The following is an 18676-nucleotide window of genomic DNA, read 5'->3' on the forward strand; positions in this document are numbered from 1 at the left end:
CTTGACCTCACCTCTTGACTTGTTTTGTCACCACAGTTCCTCACTCACTGCGCCACTCATCATAATTCAACCATTTACTGCTCCTCTTCATTAATATTCTCCACTTTTAACTGTATCCACTTGTGCTGCCTCACCCCCAGTGCCTCCCCCTGTGCCCGTGAGGCCTTCCACTCTCACAACACCTTCGTTGCCTTGTGTTACTCCACTACCACAGCGTCCATAGTGCATCTTGTAAGGTTTCCACTCCTACCGAACCTGCCACTTGCACAGAACTCTCCACTGCCAAGTGTCCTCGTGTGCCACACCATCGTTCTACTTTAGTGCCTCCTATAAGACCTTCCACTCCTACAAGATCCTCATCTTCCAAGTGCCTCCCTATCAAAAGTGTCCTCTCATATAGTAGTGGATCTGTCAATACTGGTGGCGCGGACGTCGCTACATCAGCAAGGTGTTTACCCTAAGAGCCTCGGAGACTGCCTCGTGCAGCACCACAGCCGCCAACATTACTTCCTACAACATCATCCCACCCACCATGCGCGCTGCAGGTAAACCAAAACTAACTACTGTATTTGTTTATATATATATATATATATATATATATATATATATATATATATATATATATATATATATATATATATATATATATATATATATATATATATATATATATATATATATATATATATATATATATATATATATATTTGGGGTAAACGTTAAAGAATACAGTGTATTTCTGAATTAACAAATAAAAAATAAATAAAAAAAGACCACGTGGGGATATTTCAGGGTAATTTGGGAAGTACTGACTCCCCCATTGATGGTTGAGACTCCCAGTAACTTGACAAAGAATCAAACAACCTGTGATACATATACTAAAGGCCTTTATAGTATGATTATATATTTATTCGTGTGTGTGTGTGTGTGTGTGTGTGTGTGTGTGTGTGTGTGTGTGTGTGTGTGTGTGTGTGTGTGTGTGTGTGTGTGTGTGTGTGTGTGTGTGTGTGTGTCCCGCTGTGAGCCAAGATACACATGATGCAGGTATAGTCAACAGATCTTCTTGATAAAACGAAACTTCAAAATCGTGACAGAAAAATAGAAAAAGATGACAAACGTTGGTTCCATTTATTTTTTCACCCAAATTGGAGTATTTATTTTTTTATGTAACTCAATTATATTTCTATTTTTTACTCCTCTGTCTCCCCATAGTCAAGCCCGAACGTCAACTAACTGTATTCTAATTGTTCTCAAAATCATCATCATAGATCTTGACCTGTTGATGTTTCTTCGACTTCTTTTTTGTTTTTTTTGTTTTTTTTAGATTTTGCAAAAGAAAAAATAATATTAAAATGCTGATAAATTCAATTAGGGACGAAGCAGGGCCCCTGATGACCAAAAGATGCAAATAACAGTTGATTCTCATACATATTCAGGAAAACTTGATTTAAATGGAATTTTAAGTTTTCAAAATACTTGAAGAACTGTTGTAAAAAAAATATTTGGGTGGAAAGGAAATATCTGACGGTCACAAGATGTATTTGAAAGTTGTTGTTCATGAAGCAGTGAGGAAACTTGAATTAATTAGCCTTTATATTTCTTTGTATATCCCCAGATTTATTAAAACTTGCAACTTTTTGGAAAATTTTGTAGATCTTTCCCGAGGTTGCAGAGTTACATTTTGACCAATCTACCAAGTGGAGTACATGAATGCCACCAATACTTTGTAATATGTGTATAGATCAGGTATTACAGCCCGAATCCTGATCGATGGCAGGAGTGTCGTGGCAGGTTAGAAGGGGGAGGGGGCAACTCGCTTGACAGTAATTCAATAACGTGAAGGGAGACGTGTGACTTGACTCTTGCTTCTGGCAGTGTGGACAACTTGATGGTAACATGTGTCAGATGACATATAGCACCGCCTTGAGATCACCTGAAGATTAGGTACCCCAGTTTATTTCACTAGATGAGTAGGCACCCTTTTAGTTTAAGTAATGTTAATGTAAATAATGGAGCGTTGAGTGTGTCCTTAGGCAGCATGTGGCGGGTGTGTGGTGATGGGTGGTGTGGCTGGACGGCGACTGTTTTTACTGTTTGAAGGCTAATGAGACGCTACCATAATTGTACTGTAATACTCGGCGCCTTACAACAGCAGGGAGTGAACGGTCACCACAACACCACACATGAGGCTGTCACGTGTGGCCACCGCCCACTGTGGTCCTGTACACAGTCTTAAACACTCTTCAGTTACCACCCACACGGAGGTGGCCAAATTTAGCTTAAAAATTACACAAAGCTTCCAGCATCATGATAGTGTTCATGTTTACACATATCCTGCAGGAAGTGACACTTGTATGTATGTGACAGTCTTCCCCCTGCAGGTGGAGTTGTAAAGAACATATCATAGACGTCCACGGTGTGTTCTTACAAGTCCACCTGGAAGTCTCAGTCACAACGGATTTAGTGAAGAACGCAGAGATATGTGCAGAATACGTAGTAAATACCACTGTAACTTCCTCAAGACTTTCAATGCAAACACCAAATGGACTTTATAAAACAACCTTTAGATACGTTATTTCGTGCCCAGCTACAAGGAAAACTTGATGTTAAGGTTATAGTATATGGGAATCTAGTCCCTGAAGCTTATCTCTGTACTCGTACTCTTAAAGTTCCCAGAAATAATACTCGTAATCATCACTCATGTGAATGTGATGACGTACACAGTTACCTAAGAATCTCACCGCAATGTTCGCGTCTTCAGTAAGGGGAAGTCTAAAGATAGGAATCATTGAGCGTCTTGGTTCTGGGAATCAAATGACCCCCCTCTCCCTCTTGCACTTCACCCTCTCCCTCTTGCACTTCACCCCCCCTCTCCCTCTTGCACTTCACCCTCCTCGGTTAATGAGGAAAATTTTTAACATGCCTGATCTTGTTCATTTGTTGTTGTCACATGGATCTTAAAGTAATTGGCTATTTGTATACAAGCGTTTGGTGTAGTTAGGCTGAATTAGGTAAGGTTTGGTTAATGTTAAGTACAGAGGTTAGATAAGGATAAGGTGGATGTAATGACCACTGTACACCTTTAGTTAGCAACTGGCATAATAAAGTGTAATACAAAATAACAGTGAGGTGGCCACGTAGGCTTCACTTAGGACTTGTCTTCTTGCACGTTGTTTCAGTTGACTAGAAATCGTTAGCAGTCATGACAGGTGTTACTGGAGGTTGTCGTTGGTCCAGGATGCTGAAACTCAGTAGACAGTCAAGAAGACGCCACAAAGCCTGTCCTTCTGTTGGATCACCTTCCACCTGATGCCTAGTGAGACTGTTGACATTCTTGGGTGACAAACTTGCGATTGTTGACCAAGACCTCCCAGCACTCACCCTTGAGACTGGTGACGTTGTTGTGTGAGGTGAACCTGGTGATTAAAGACTGACCTCGGTACTGGTAATCATTTGTCACCTGTCAGAATCATTGTATAAGAGGTGGCAGAGGTCAGGGTACATCACGCGTGTGACTGTTGGCTCTTCAGTACCGGGGAAGCGTCTATTGATGGTGTCCACAGAGACGTGACGAGACTACACACGGACACACGTCATCATGGCTGGTGGTGGTGATACTACCTCAGCGTGAGACAGCATCTAACCGACCGACCATAGAGATCACCTGAAGACTAACACCCCAAAGCAACTTGGTGGTGGTTGTGTGAGATTAAGTTAGAATACTTTAGATTATGTTAAGGTTAGCTGTAGGTTGGTTAATCTTAAGGTGAAATAAACTGATGGAACTAATCTTCAGATGATCCACCTATAGGATTAAGTAGTTTATCTCACCTTATGCTATAGTCACCTGTTTGTTATCTACCTTCTATTGAATCCTTGTGTTTCTTGATCAGCTCTTAACAGCCGGAGTGTTTTAAATAACCAGGCTGGTGTGTGTGCGTGTGTGCGCCGTGTTTACATTGTGACCTAAGCTCGGTTAATAATAATAATGACCGCCGCTGGAGGTGCCACTTGTAGTCGATCACGTTTATCAGCAAATGATTGTAACTCAGGTAGCGGGTGTTGCTGCCCTTAGGTGGTGTGGTGCTAACGGGACACGATTCTCCTAGGAGGGGTGATGTAATACTCTGTTAACGGGACACGATTCTCCTAGGAGGGGTGATGTAATACTCTGTTAACGGGACACGATTCTCCTAGGAGGGGTGATGTAATACTCTGTTAACGGGACACGATTCTCCTAGGAGGGGTGATGTAATACTCTGTTAACGGGACACGATTCTCCTAGGAGGGGTGATGTAATACTCTGTTAACGGGACACGATTCTCCTAGGAGGGGTGATGCTGTAATACTCTGTTAACGGGACACGATTCTCCCAGGAGGGGTGATGCAATACTCGTTAACGGGACACGATTCTCCTAGGAGGGGTGATGTAATACTCTGTTAACGGGACACGATTCTCCTAGGAGGGGTGATGTAATACTCTGTTAACGGGACACGATTCTCCTAGGAGGGGTGATGTAATACTCTGTTAACGGGACACGATTCTCCTAGGAGGGGTGATGTAATACTCTGTTAACGGGACACGATTCTCCTAGGAGGGGTGATGCAATACTCTGTTAACGGGACACGATTCTCCTAGGAGGGGTGATGTAATACTCTGTTAACGGGACACGATTCTCCTAGGAGGGGTGGTGTAATACTCTGTTAACGGGACACAACTAAGCATGACGTCACCACAAGAATTATTGTCGGTGCAAAAAACAATGACACCAGGGCGTGTTAACTGCCTAGTGTAGAGATAATGATAATGACAGTAATAAGTTAACAATAATGACAGTATAATTATGATAAGGTTGACAGTAGATAAAACAGTGATCATTATAGAAGCAGTAATGGTGACAGTTTAAAAAAGCAATAATAACGATGATGATGATGATGATGATGATGATGATGATGATGACAATAATGATGGTACTATATTTATACCAACAGAATCATTATGAATAAAAGATTCTTCCCAGCACAATAGTTCATGAACAGAATCCTTTTAATAAGCCATGAAACGATCAGAAATATCCCCGGGAAAGTGGGGGGCGGAAAGGTGTGGGTGGCGAGGTGGAGGAGGTGTGGGTGGCGAGGTAGGGGGAGGTGTGGGTGGCGAGGTAGGGGAAGGTGTGGGTAGTATGAGTAGCGAGGGAAAGCATCCAGGTGAGGGGGGGAGGAGGGGCTGGGTAGGTAATAATTGCCTACCTGTCCATCACATCCACAACACCGAGGGAACTTTGTTATTGTGGGAGTGAAATGGTGTCTGGAGTCGGGAACAACACACGTATAGCGTTCCTGATCTTTTTTGAGTCGTGTGTGTGTAATAATAATAATACTAATAATAATTAACGGTTTATTGAAAAAGTTCTGCAGCCCGAAGGCAGAAAATATACATTGGACATAAATGACTTATTACATACATTGGTGGTTTAGCAAAAGCCTTCACGTAGTGTAGTAACTCCCTCCCAGATGGTGTTAGGAGGGACCTCACGTGGTGTAGTAGTTCCCTCACAGATGGTGTTATGAGGGACCTGACGTGATGTGGTAATTCCCTCACAGATGGTGTTATGAGGGACATCACCTGGTGTACGAATTCCCTCACAGATGGTGTTAGGGGCATCACGTGGTGTACGAATTCCCTCACAGATGGTGTTATGAGGGGCATCACGTGGTGTAGTAATTCCCTCACAGATGGTGTTATATGAGGCAGGTGTGGTCTCAGGCCTTCCTATCGTAGACAGATTAGCACATCCCTGGTTGTTGTTGGGTCTCACGGGCCGTTATCACTGGGTACCTGGGACCTCACTGTGTGAAAGTTAACTTGGGTACGACTCTGCTGTTACTGTTGAGTTGTTTTCACTGGCTTAAGCACTGTTCACCACTTTTCACCTCTGTTCAACACAGGTTCCATTCCTTTCCGAAATGAAATTGTACACTTCTGGTGAGAACTTGATATTCCGGTGGGGAGGAGGGTTCAGGGGAGGGAGTTGGTATGAGCCAACTTAACAGTTGACCTGGCTGCTCCTAGAGGAGCGCCAGGTACGTCTTGACCCTTCGGTGGTCAAGGATGTAGTGTGGCTGTCTATGTACGTGTGTTTTATCCTTTCTTGTGTGTGTGTGAAGAGGTCAGGGTTACAGGTGATATATTTAAAGGTGAAATCATGATCTAATTATTGGCAAAGATTTAGATTTTTTTTTTTACGATGCTCTACATAAGTTTGTGTCGTCACTAAGAGACTTCGGGACACAGGTCAGGGTCACTGGAAGATCAGAGGTCAGAATATCTCTCTCTCTCTCTCTCTCTCTCTCTCTCTCTCAACAGTGCATTATCGGAGCCGACATGGGGAGGTTATTTACATTGTGTGTGTGTGAGAGAGAAACCTTGAGATGTCAACAATGTGTGTGCGTGTGGTGTTGTGGGTGTGGCGTCGTGTCCTGCCTTCTTCGGACAATTGACAGAGAAATATAAAAGAGAGAGAGAGAGAGAGAGAGAGAGAGAGAGAGAGAGAGAGACACGCAGTAATTTCCTGGTGGTGACAGTAACAATAATGAGCCCAGGTGATTCCCAGTACAATCTCTATACTCAAGACGTCATCATAAGTTCTTGTACAGTTTCTCCTTCGTGAAAAGAAACCGTTTGTCTTCTCATTATCTTACCTTTTTTTTTACCGGGTGAATATGCAAGTTTGTTTTATCTTTTATATTTATTCTTTATTATCCTGTACTGTGTTTATTTCTTTGTTGGGTAGGAAGGAGATGGGAGGTGTGTGTGTGTGTGTGTGTGTGTGTGTGTGTGTGTGTGTGTGTGTGTGTGTGTGTGTGTGTGTGTGTGTGTGTGTGAGATAACTTGAACAGTGGATTCTAAGCAGACATGTTCGATAGATTTTATTTATTCACGGTATTTATTATCAGTTTTATGCAGTTCGGTTCATTTTCACACTTTCCAGGACAGTTAATTTAGGTTGGGTTAAGTTAAGTTAGGTTGGGTGACGTCAGGTTTGTATAGGTGTGGATAGGTTGGGTTAGGTTAATTTTGGTTACATCGGGTTGAATCAGGTTAGGTTAGGTTACGTCACACTGGATTAGGTTAAGTTGAGTTAGGTTAGGTTAGGTCGTCGTTAGTTTGTGGTTATGCTAATTAGTGTAAAGGTATACCCAGAGGCGGAATAGGTATAATCCAGCAGGTAGACTCTGACAGGTAATAAAGTCACCATTAATGATTATCACTATTATTATCATCGTCACCATCGTTATTTACTTTATCATCATCATCAAAATCATCACCATTCTCGCCAATTATATCTCCATTATCATCAGTAAACTAAAGTAATATCACCAGTAGCAACACCATCGGCAACACCGTATTCTTCCTCATCACCATTACCACCCCAACCACCTCCTCCACCACCTCCTCCACCACCACATCCAACATCACCTCCACCACCACCTACACCACCACCCCCACCACCACCTCCACCATCACCCCCACCATCACATCCAACATCACTCCACCACCACCCACAGTACACCATCACCCCCCACCATCACATCCAACATCACCTCCACCACCACCCACAGTACACCCATCACCTCCACCACCACCTACACCATCACCCCCACCACCACCTACACCATCACCCCCACCATCACATCCAACATCACCTCCACCACCACCTACAGTACACCATCACCCCCACCATCACATCCAACATCACCACCACCAGTACCACCATCTCCTCCACCACCACCACCATCTCGAGTGATCTCCCAGGTGTATGTTGTTGTTCCCTCAAGGTTGTGTTGGCCGCGTCACCACCACTAGTTTTTCCTCTCACTGGTTAGTCTCAGCCCACACGCCTCCCTCACACGCCTCCGTCACCATATATACTGTATGTCCTTGTGTATATATTTTCTGTTTATTGTTGAGTTTTTTTTTTTTTACTTAAAATATTTTCATGCAGTTATTTGGTCTTTCTGGTTAGTTTTATACAGTGATTTTGTTGTTGTTAGGTAACTGTTTGCTTAGGCTGTCCTTTTTGTGTGTGTGTGTGTGTGTGTGTGTGTGTGTGTGTGTGTGTGTGTGTGTGTGTGTGTGTGTGTGTCCTGCATCACCACCTGCGTCCTGCATATCCACCTGTCCTGCATCACCACCTATGTCCTGCATATCCACCTGCGTCCTGCATCACCACCTGTGTCCTGCATCACCATCTATGCCCTGCATATCCACCTGTGTCCTGCACCTCTACCGGTGACCTGCATCACCATCTGGACCAGGAGGTGACCAACCGTGGGGCCGCCTTTCACCCTGGGTGGGGGAGGTGTGAGTGTCCCTGGCAGGAGGTGCAGGTGTAGAGGGAGGGACGTGTCTTCCCGGACTTTCCTCTCTCCCTCCCTCACTTTCTACCAGCGTGGCACGCGCCCTTCCCGCTTCTTCCCGCTACTGCTGCATCTACTTGTGCTGCTCCTCATCTTGATTATTTTGTTTTTGTTATTATGTGATGCTGTTATTACTTTTTTGCTGTTATTCTTGGTGTTTTTATATGGGGCTGTGTTTTGGTTGCTGCTGCTCCATGTACAGTTCTTGCTGTACTTGCCGCTGGTTTTGCTGCTATTGCTCGTAGACAGAGAGATCTAGTGCTGCCTGTGGCTCTTGCTGCGGTGTTGGGAGGTGTGCTTCAGAAGTTGGTGTAGTGCGGGGCAACCGTGCATCTCGCTGGCTGCCATGGGTGATCTTGCTAACGCGTCCGAGCTGCACGAGTTACCGAAATTCACCATTAATTCGAACACGCTGGGTAGCTTCAAATATAGGTTGAACGAATATATAAGCGGGTGTAAGCGGCGCTGCCTAGTATGGGCTAATAGGCCCGCTGCAGTTTCCTCCATTCTTATGTTATAATAGGCTCAGTGGCTCCAGCATCACCACTAGAGGTCGCAATAGCAGCAGCAGTAGCAGCACTAAACAGAAGCGATAGTAACAATAAGAGTAATCATAATGAAAAAAACACAGCGGCAGTAGCGGCAGCACTTTCCCCAAGAGCATGAGAGGGAACATAAAGGCAAGAAGTTATCTTTGGCCAGATTGGCGGTCGTCCCCACTCACCACCAGTGTTTGCATGGTTGTGTGGTCGTGCTCCTCCCCATGTTTACATAGATTCTCTTCTTGGTTTGTCTACCTGTTTGTGTTGTGGTTTGTGTATTTAGGATGTGTCATCCTAGTTTTTGGTCACGTACACTGGCTACATTGTGCTGGTTTCTACTATTAATGGGGGCGTTGTCCGTCCCCAACTTTGTTCGTTCCGGTTCATTTGTACTTGGACTCGTTTTCTCACAACTAGTATTATAAGTGGCACATGAAACTAAAGGTCTTGCATGACCTTCTTGTGGGACAAAGATAACCTTCTTGATTGTAAGTTTCAGTGGTCCGAATTGTACCACCACAGTCACCTCAAACCTTAAGATAATTTTATGTCTTTATCTGCGATCTTGACCAAAGTTTACTTACTCGTGATGATCGCTTTGACTGCATGGTCAAAGGTTAACTAGAAGGTCACTGTAACCCCGAACAAGAAAACTCGTTTGTGTGAGACTGTATCTTTGTATCATCGATCTTGACCACACTTGATGCATCGCTTGGCCTCGGTACATTGATAATACCTCTTGATTCTTTGACCACACACCTGAAGGTCACATTAATACTCACATAAAATGGATGAGAACATAGAGAACTCCTCGTAAAATAGATAAAGGAGTGTGATGCAATGACCAGAATTATACATTAGCCGTATTTCTCGCGCGTGTGTGTGTAGGACTTGCCCTTGAGACCAGTGACATTTGTATTGACTGGAGACTGGAAGAATGACAAACTAACTAACCCAAAGTTCAAGGTTATCGTGTCATAAGGGGAAGGAGGGAGGTGAAGGGGATAATGTGTATGCATGCTGTGTTTTAGGCCTCGAGCATCACTCCTGACCAAAACCTCGTGTGTACGGGATCCCAACGGATATTAAACCTGACTGATTCTGGAGTCATGGAGGTCAAAGGGTTGAAAATTATCAGAAAAGAGAGACAAAAGGAAGTACTGTTTTTTTTTTATTGTGAACACGGGGACTTGTTTGTTTCTTGTTGTTGGTGTTGTTGTTGAGGCCCAAAGGTTTACACAACTGATCTGTAGCAATTTTTAACATCCTGTTCTCTGCTCTCCCTCTGGTCAAGGTGCAACTCTATCGATTGTGAGGTCAGAAAGTCAGGGTTGGTGGTGGTGTGCCAGGGAGCTCAGCCTTCCTCCCTGCCCTCCCTTGAACCCTTCCCTACCTCCTCTCCCTCCCCCTCTCTTCCTCTCTTGTGGAGTGCATTCCTTTTTTATTGACCCTTTGAACAACTCATATATTTGAGTCTCTCTCTCTCTCTCTCTCTCTCTGCGAAATACTTACCATGTTCATAAGAGATAGAGAGAAAAGAAACACAATATTTAAATGTGTAATTTACGGATCGTCTGAGATGCTTGACGCAGACATGAGGTCACGACTCGAGTGGGGATTACTGAAGTGCCAGTCACACCAGGGTGCCTCGTGAGTCTTGGTGGTGAACGGGTGAATAATGATGACTGATGCTGTTGATGAGAATGATGAGGAATGGTGGTGACGAAAATGATGAGGAATGATGGTGATGAGAATGAGGATGGTGATGAGAAACATGAAGATGGTGGTGATGAGGAATGATGGTGTTGAGAATGATTGTGAATGATGAGGAATGAGGATGGTGGTGAATGAGAGGGATTTAAAGCGTTGTGAGGAAACAAACACTTGTCCTCTCTTTGTTTCTAAATGGGAAACTTAATTAGACTAACAACCAGCCAGACACCCAGACCGACATCCAGACAAACAGACAGACGGGACACCAAAGCCACGGAGACGTCGCGTCAGTTTCCATTGATTGTGTGGCTGAGTCTATGCTACCACGATCACTACCACCACCATTTCCATTACCACTACCACCCTCCACTTACTACTACCATTACTACCACTAACAGTACCACATTTCTTACCACCATCGTAGCTTCCCTAACCACACGTCTTATCAGTAGTTGTGATGGTAGTGGTGGTGGTAGTAATATTGCTGGTGGTAGTAGTGGGTAGGATGGACGTGGCCTACATTTTTCTCTGTAGTCAGTAACATGTTGAATGAGTTGTTTTGTCTAAATTTTAGTTTCCTCGTGTGTGTGTGTGTTGTGGTAGGCGTGGAGGAGGGCGTTCACCCAACCAGTCAGCCCACATCCAACTTCTCACTGAGGATGGCGGTGCAACGCTCTTCAGTTAGTTAGCTGTGGTGGACACATTCCCCACGCCACGCCTTCTGGTTCCTCTCAGCCTTTACCTTACCACGCCCATACCTCAGGATCTACCACACGGTCCACACCTACACATAAGCTTTGCCATGCCCACGCCCATCTGACCTTTCTGCTTCTATTATCTCTGTGTATCAAACTTTCCACGCTAGTTAGTCTTTCATCCTTCCACACGCATGCCCCTCGCACGCGCGCGCCCTCATACACACTCTTTCGTGCCCCACCTCACACCCACATGTCACACACCGTCCATCTCTCACCCACGCCCTTCCCACACACCCTTACACGTTTTCTCTTATTCCACCCTATATCTCCTCCCACACACCCAGTGTCACGGCAGCAGGTAGGACAATGTCTTGACATAATTTTGTACCTGTAAACTTTTATGATAGAGATGGAGAATAATAAATACAACAACGTGCACACCGTGATCCCCTTCATCTGACTCACCCGGTTATGCAATAAAGACAATCAAAACCATGGGCCAAAAATCTGTAAAAAAAAAAATCATCCTGAAATTTCGAGGTAAAGTTTGGTTCTTCAGTATTACCATTATGTGAACTTGAGTCAACTTTATATCATTTCTTACGATATGTTAAATAAAATAATTAACAGCCCCTCGTAAACTGAAACTCGTCACATCTTTGTTCTCTATCACTGAGGTGTCTGGCCTGCTGGGTGCTAATACAGTTATTTTTGTGTGTGTGTGTGTGTGTGTGTGTGTGTGTGTGTGTGTGTGTGTGTGTGTGTGTGTGTGTGTGTGTGTGTGTGTGTGTGTGTGTGTGTGTGTGTGTGTGTGTGTGTGTGTGTGTGTGTGTGTGTGTGTGTGTGTGTGTGTGTGTGTGTGTGTGGACAAGAGAAGAACAGGTGTGAGTGATCAGTAGATGAGGTACACAATGGCATAGTTTAACACAACCTTGTGGTACCTGGGTGTTGGGAGCAGCAAGACAGTGTTCAGTAATAACCAACACACCAGCGGGAGGATATCAGGTATGAATGAACACGAGAAGACTAAACATGAATGAACAGGAGTTAAAGCTGAGTGGTGTAGTAGGAGTGGTTGTTACAGGAAACCGTTCTGGGAGAGTGGAATAACAGATGAGTGAACACGAATAAAGCAAGCGTGAGAGTGAACCGGAGTGTATGCGTGGGTGTTGGAGGCCGGGGGGTCATTGTTCAAGTGAGTCTGAAGGGGGGTAAAGTTGGGCGGCAGGTTCTGGGAAATGTTCAAAGCGATCGATGCTGGTTTCCGGGGCGGCCACCTCCATGGCGACCCGTCTGTTACAATACCTCACCTTGTTGAACACCGGTGAGCTTCCTCCACCTGCCGCCCACACCCCTGACTTGAGACTCTTAAAGTAGATTATTAATCTCAATTGTCGTAGGTCTTGGGGCGAGCACCTCCCGCTCTACACCCACACACTCTTGGCACTCCTCAATAGGTGACACCCATCTGGTGGTTCTGTGGAAGGATATTGTCCTCGGTGTCGGGGGTCGTGTGTAGGACGCTGGGTGGAGCGACTGGAGATACTGTGTAGGATGTTGAACTGGGCTGCTGGGTGTGGTGTCTCCCGGGTGAGTTTCTTTCTGTCGGTTATGAGTGGTGAGGGCTGACCCACCAGTCTGTAGTTGCCTTCACTGGTGGAGCTTCCTGACCTTTTTTTACCAAGTTGTTAAGATTGTTGTTGTTGTTATAACTTTACTAGACTATCTCCCCTCACGTCCCCCACTGATCTACCACTTAACGCTGGTCTTTCTTCGCTCTTTGTGTGTCCATCGCTTTTATTACTTTCTAGGGTTCCTGTTAATTATTTTACATGTTGGACTTCTCACCCTGATATACAAACTGTTGGGGCTACACCATATGACGTTGGTCAGTTAAATGTCTCTTAGTCGTACAACCGAGCCCTAAACTCCGGCGTGCACGAATTTCTCCTCGCTTGGCTACAACCATCGCCAAAGTCTTGAACAAATGAGTCTACAGGTGTTTTCTACCTCTTGGCCAGGTGACATTATTAACATAACATGATAGGTATGTGCCCTTTACAGCTGAGTCTTGACGTGTTGATGGAATAGTAAACAGTATAAGAGGTCCTGGCAGACTTTGGCAGTTGAGGGTTGACTCAGCAGCTGGGGTCCGTGGAGAAGCCGTGTGGCAGGTACAGTAACAGGTGGGAGAAGTGAGTGTACAGTGTGACAGGTGGGAGAAGTGAGTGTACAGTATGACAGGTACAGTAACAGGTGGGAGAAGTGAGTGTACAGTGTGACAGGTGCAATAACAGGTGGGAGAAGTGAGTGTACAGTATGACAGGTATCAGTAACAGGTGGGAGAAGTGAGTGTACAGTGTGACAGGTGCAATAACAGGTGGGAGAAGTGAGTGTACAGTATGACAGGTATCAGTAACAGGTGGGAGAAGTGAGTGTACAGTGTGACAGGTACTATAACAGGTGGGAGAAGTGAGTGTACAGTATGACAGGTATCAGTAACAGGTGGGAGAAGTGAGTGTACAGTGTGAGAAGTGAGTGTAAGTATGGGACAGGTACAGTAACAGGGGAGAAGTGAGGTACAGTATGACAGGTACAGAATAGGTGGGGAGAAGTGAGGTACAGTATGACAGGTACAGTTACAGGTGGGAAGTGGAGGTACAGTATGACAGGTACAGTAACAGGTGGGGAGAAGTGAGGCAGTAAGACAGGTACAGTAACAGGTGGGAAGTGAGGCAAGGACAGGTGCAGTAACAGGTGGGAGAAGTGGAGTGTGCCAGTATGACAGGTACAGTTACAGTGGGAGAAGTGGAAAAAGAGTATGACAGGCTGTGCAACAGGTGGGAAGTTATGTACAGTGACAGGTACAGTAACAGGTGGGGAGGTGCGGAGGTACATATGACAGGTACAGTAACAGGTGGGAGAAGTGAGTGTACAGTATGAGAAGTGAGTGTAAGTGTGACAGGTACAGTAACAGGTGGGAGAAGTGAGTGTTCAGTATGAGAAGTGAGTGTAAGTGTGACAGGTACAGTAACAGGTGGGAGAAGTGAGTGTACAGTATGAGAAGTGAGTGTAAGTGTGACAGGTACAGTAACAGGTGGGAGAAGTGAGTGTTCAGTATGAGAAGTGAGTGTACAGTGTGACAGGTGCAATAACAGGTGGGAGAAGTGAGTGTACAGTATGAGAAGTGAGTGTAAGTGTGACAGGTACAGTAACAGGTGGGAGAAGTGAGTGTACAGTGTGACAGGTGCAATAACAGGTGGGAGAAGTGAGTGTTCAGTATGACAGGTACAGTAACAGGTGGGAGAAGTGAGTGTACAGTATGGCAGGTATAGTGACAGATAGGGTTCCCTGTCACCTTGACTCTGCTTTCCTACACCTAAGTCTCTACCGCCCCCCACCTCACCTTCCTCCGTCCTTCCGTGTTGACCTGGAGATGAGCCGTGTGTTGACCCGGCGTGCATCATGGTCCACCCCACCGCTAATAATGTAGTGACTGGGAAGATGTCTCCGCCGGGGCAAGTTTGGTTCTCACGGGCTGCAGTTCCTGGGTGAGAAGGTGGTTCTGTAGTCGCTCACTGGGGGGCAGGTGTGGTGTCTTATACTGTAGTCTGGTATGTATAGATAGGTGTTGTCGCCGCTCCCATCTCCAGCAACCAATCGTCTTTTGTAACACACACACACACACACACACACACACATTCAGGCATGCACCCGGCCTCCAACACACACTCATGACTATCATAAGTGAAGAAACCATCACCTGTGTTGTGGTGGCGTCATAATGGTGAGAACCCCCCTGAGGCTCTTCTCTACTTCCTGCTGTTCCCTCCCTCCCTCCATCCTCCCTCCATTCCTTCCCTCCCTCCTCCTCCTCCTCCTCCTCCCTCCCTCCCCTCCCTCCCTCCTCCATTCCCTCCCTCCCTCTCCCTCCCTCCCTCCCCTCCTCCCTCCTCCTTCCCTCCATCCTCCATTCCCTCCTCCTTCCCTCCCTCCCTCCTCCCTCCTCCTCCCTCCTCCCTCCCTCCCTCCCTCCCTCCCTTCCTTCCTTCCTTCTTCCTTCCCTTCCTTCCTTCCCTGTTAGCTCAGCTCCCTCACTACTGCGTCTTGTTTTGGTCTTGATATCAGTGCCATTATAGTTTAAGGATCACGCGAAAATCATGCGCCTTCTTGTTTCTGATGATTAAACAAATGCCCTAACAGTACCTGGCAGGGGGGGTTAAGTTGGGTCAGCTTAGGTTAGGGGTTGGGTCAGCCATAGGTTATGTTGGGTCAGCAGGTTTGGGTTTGGTCAGCTTAGGTTAGGGTTTGGTCAAACAGGTTGGGGTTTGGTCAGCGTAGTTGAGGTTTGGTCAACCAGGTTATGGTTGGGTCAGCTTAGGTTATGGTTGGGTCAGCTTAGGTTATGGTTGGGTCAGCTTAGGTTATGGTTGGGTCAGCCTAGGTTATGGTTGGGTCAGCTTAGGTTAGTGTTAGGTCATCTTAGGTTAGCATCAGGTCAGGACAGGTTAGTGTTTAGTTAGGCTGGATTAGTATTGGAGTATTTAATCATCAGATGAAATGAATTGGGATGCCTTAGTCTTCAAAGTGATCACTGTTGTCCAGTTGCTATCATTTCCGACTGCTGATTACGATGTTCCTGAATTAAACTACAATATTACTCTTTTTTCTGAACGGCTGCTGTTGCTGCTGCTGCTGCTTTTCCCGGGAATTTTACATTTCTTAAAGCTAAAAATTACACTTCTTGACGTCAGTGTATGTCCTCGCTGACGGAGTAACTCGCAAACACCGGGGAGAGAGAGAGAGAGAGAGAGAGAGAGAGAGAGAGAGAGAGAGAGAGAGAGCACTCCACTCGGTATTGGTGGTAGCAGTAGTGATGGTAGTGGCATAGTGTTTGTGGAGGTGATATTGATGGTGGTGGTAGTGGTGATGACAGTAGTGGTAGTATCTGCGTATATGGGGGAGAGCCACCTGGAGACACGTTACTGTTACTTTTAATGCTACTGTTACTGCTACTGTTACTATTTAGCCTGTTGTTACTGTTACTATTCATGCTTCTGTTACCGATGATGTTACTGGTTCTTGCTACCGTTACTACTGCTGCTACTGTTTATGCTGTTACTGTTACTATTCATGCTTCTGTTACTGCTACCGGCTGCTTGCTACAAATTTACTACTTTTACTGTTTACTGTTATGCTGTTACTGTTACTATTCGTGCTTCTCATTACTGATGATGTTACTGCTACTGTTACTGGTTCTGTACCGTTACTACTGCTGTTATATTTTCTTCGTATTGCTGATGATGTTACTACTGTACTGGTTCTCTTTTACCATTACTACTGCTGTTACTGTTACTATTCATGCTTCTTACTGATGATGTTACTGCTACTGTACTGGTTCTTGCTACCATTACTACTGCTGTTACTATTTACTATTCTTCTGTTACGATGATGTTACTGCTACTGTTACTGGTTCTTGCTACCGTTACTATGTACTGTTACTATTCGTAGCTTCTGTACCAATGATGTTACCGCTTTACTGTTACCCCAGTTCTTGCTACCGTTACTACTGCTGTTACTGTTACTATTCATGCTTCTGTTACTGATGATGTTACTGTTAACTGGTGTTCTCGTGTCCTGGGGGGGGGGGGCGATCAGATCTCCACCCTAAACGCGGGTCGTCGTCATGCTAACCAGAGGTAGACGACCGATAAACAGGTTGGCTTATCTCTCTGTAACCAGGCAGACAGACAAGCGATTAGACAGGTGTAGATAGACGTACAGGTAGATAGGAATGTAGACAGACAGATACACGGAAAGGCATCCATGCACAGACGTGATGCAGAGGAGCAGACACACAGACAAATTCTGGTCGACGAACAAGTAGACAAATATAAAGGTGGATACAGTAAGGCTAACACACACACACACACACGTAGACAGACAGGCTACAGAACAAATAGACAGGAAGCAGGGGGGTGTAGAGGAGTAGGCGGAGGGGGAGGAGGAAGAGTTATATATATATATATATATATATATATATATATATATATATATATATATATATATATATATATATATATATATATATATATATATATAACACAAGTCATGACCCACATCAGAGACTGGGGGGCGAAAAAGGTAATAATAGTAATAATAATAATAATAATTCAAATAAGGAAACTTTATAATAAAAATACAAAAATAAAAATAGCAATGATAACAATAATAATAATAATAATAATAATAATAATAATAATAATAATAATAATAATAATAATAATAATAATAAAGAACCATAAAAAAATACAAAGATGGAAAAAAAGATCAAAAGTGAGAAACAATATATATGTTTGTTGTGTTGTCAATAGTAAGAGAAACAATTGAGACCCTGCAATTGTGTGTAAATGAGGCAAAAAATCAGATCAGCAACCTGGGACTTGGTCACAATTTTTGTGATGCCATATGGCAGCAGGGTCTACCATTAGACAGCACATTATGCTTCCAATATCTTCCCAGGTGGTAGTACCTCCCTCAGGGATGTGTCTTCCGCCGCCTCCTGTTGACCGAAAGATGGTGTTTACCTGTGTGACTGCCAGGTGATGATTAACTCACTCTCTCTCTCTCTCTCTCTCTCTCTCTCTCTCTCTCTCTCTCTCTCTCTCCTCTCTCTCTCTCTCTCTCTCTCTCTCTCTCTCATGACCCGAGTGGGAGTGAGGTGTGGGATGCAGGTGATTACGAATGCATGGAAACACAAACATAGGGTATGTAATAGACTCCACGTACACTGACGGCCCTGTCGGGGGAGGGGGGGATATATGCCAGTCACCTCTCTTCTCTACACCCATCATGCATCGGGCAACAGCACATCCGGCAGCCATGGCGCATCAGAAAGTTTTATTAAAAAAAAAAAGGTCTATTCAAGTGTGTAGATAGAGGAATAAGATGCACATGTTGCCCACAGTCTGACCCTGAAACTTGTATTATTTTTTATGGACATTTACTGGCAGCGGTGTTTAGTGTTTCGTTTGACTGTTTATCATTATTTGCCATGAGTGGGATATTTATTTTCAGGAGTCATCACTTGTGACGTCACGTATGTTAGTCGCGCCCTTATTAACGATTTATGCAGATATATTTAGGACGGTAACAACCCTATATTGGCATGACCATGTGTACAAATAAATTTATACGGGACGCTAGAATGAGTTATGTTGACATAAATATTCGTACATAAATATACGTAGCATATACCTACTCATTCTAAGTATTTATATATGGAGATGTATATACTGTAAC

At 44.7% G+C, this 18676-nt stretch overlaps 1 protein-coding gene across 2 annotated transcripts in view; it reads left to right on the forward strand.

Moving 5' to 3' along the window:
- The window catches only part of LOC121877573 (protein Smaug homolog 1-like), a 63962-nt gene that overhangs the window by 854 nt on the left and 44432 nt on the right, over positions 1–18676 (forward strand). For both annotated transcript variants that reach the window (XM_042383378.1, XM_042383372.1), the window contains exon 1: positions 1–545. This exon is cut by the window's left edge. In XM_042383378.1, coding sequence (XP_042239312.1) covers positions 533–545 — 13 coding nt within the window. In that variant the 5' untranslated portion in view covers positions 1–532. The remainder of the gene's footprint in view (positions 546–18676) is intronic.

The sequence above is a fragment of the Homarus americanus genome, unplaced genomic scaffold, assembly GCF_018991925.1.
Source record: "Homarus americanus isolate GMGI-L3 unplaced genomic scaffold, GMGI_Hamer_2.0 scaffold33468, whole genome shotgun sequence".
Taxonomy (NCBI): domain Eukaryota; kingdom Metazoa; phylum Arthropoda; class Malacostraca; order Decapoda; family Nephropidae; genus Homarus; species Homarus americanus.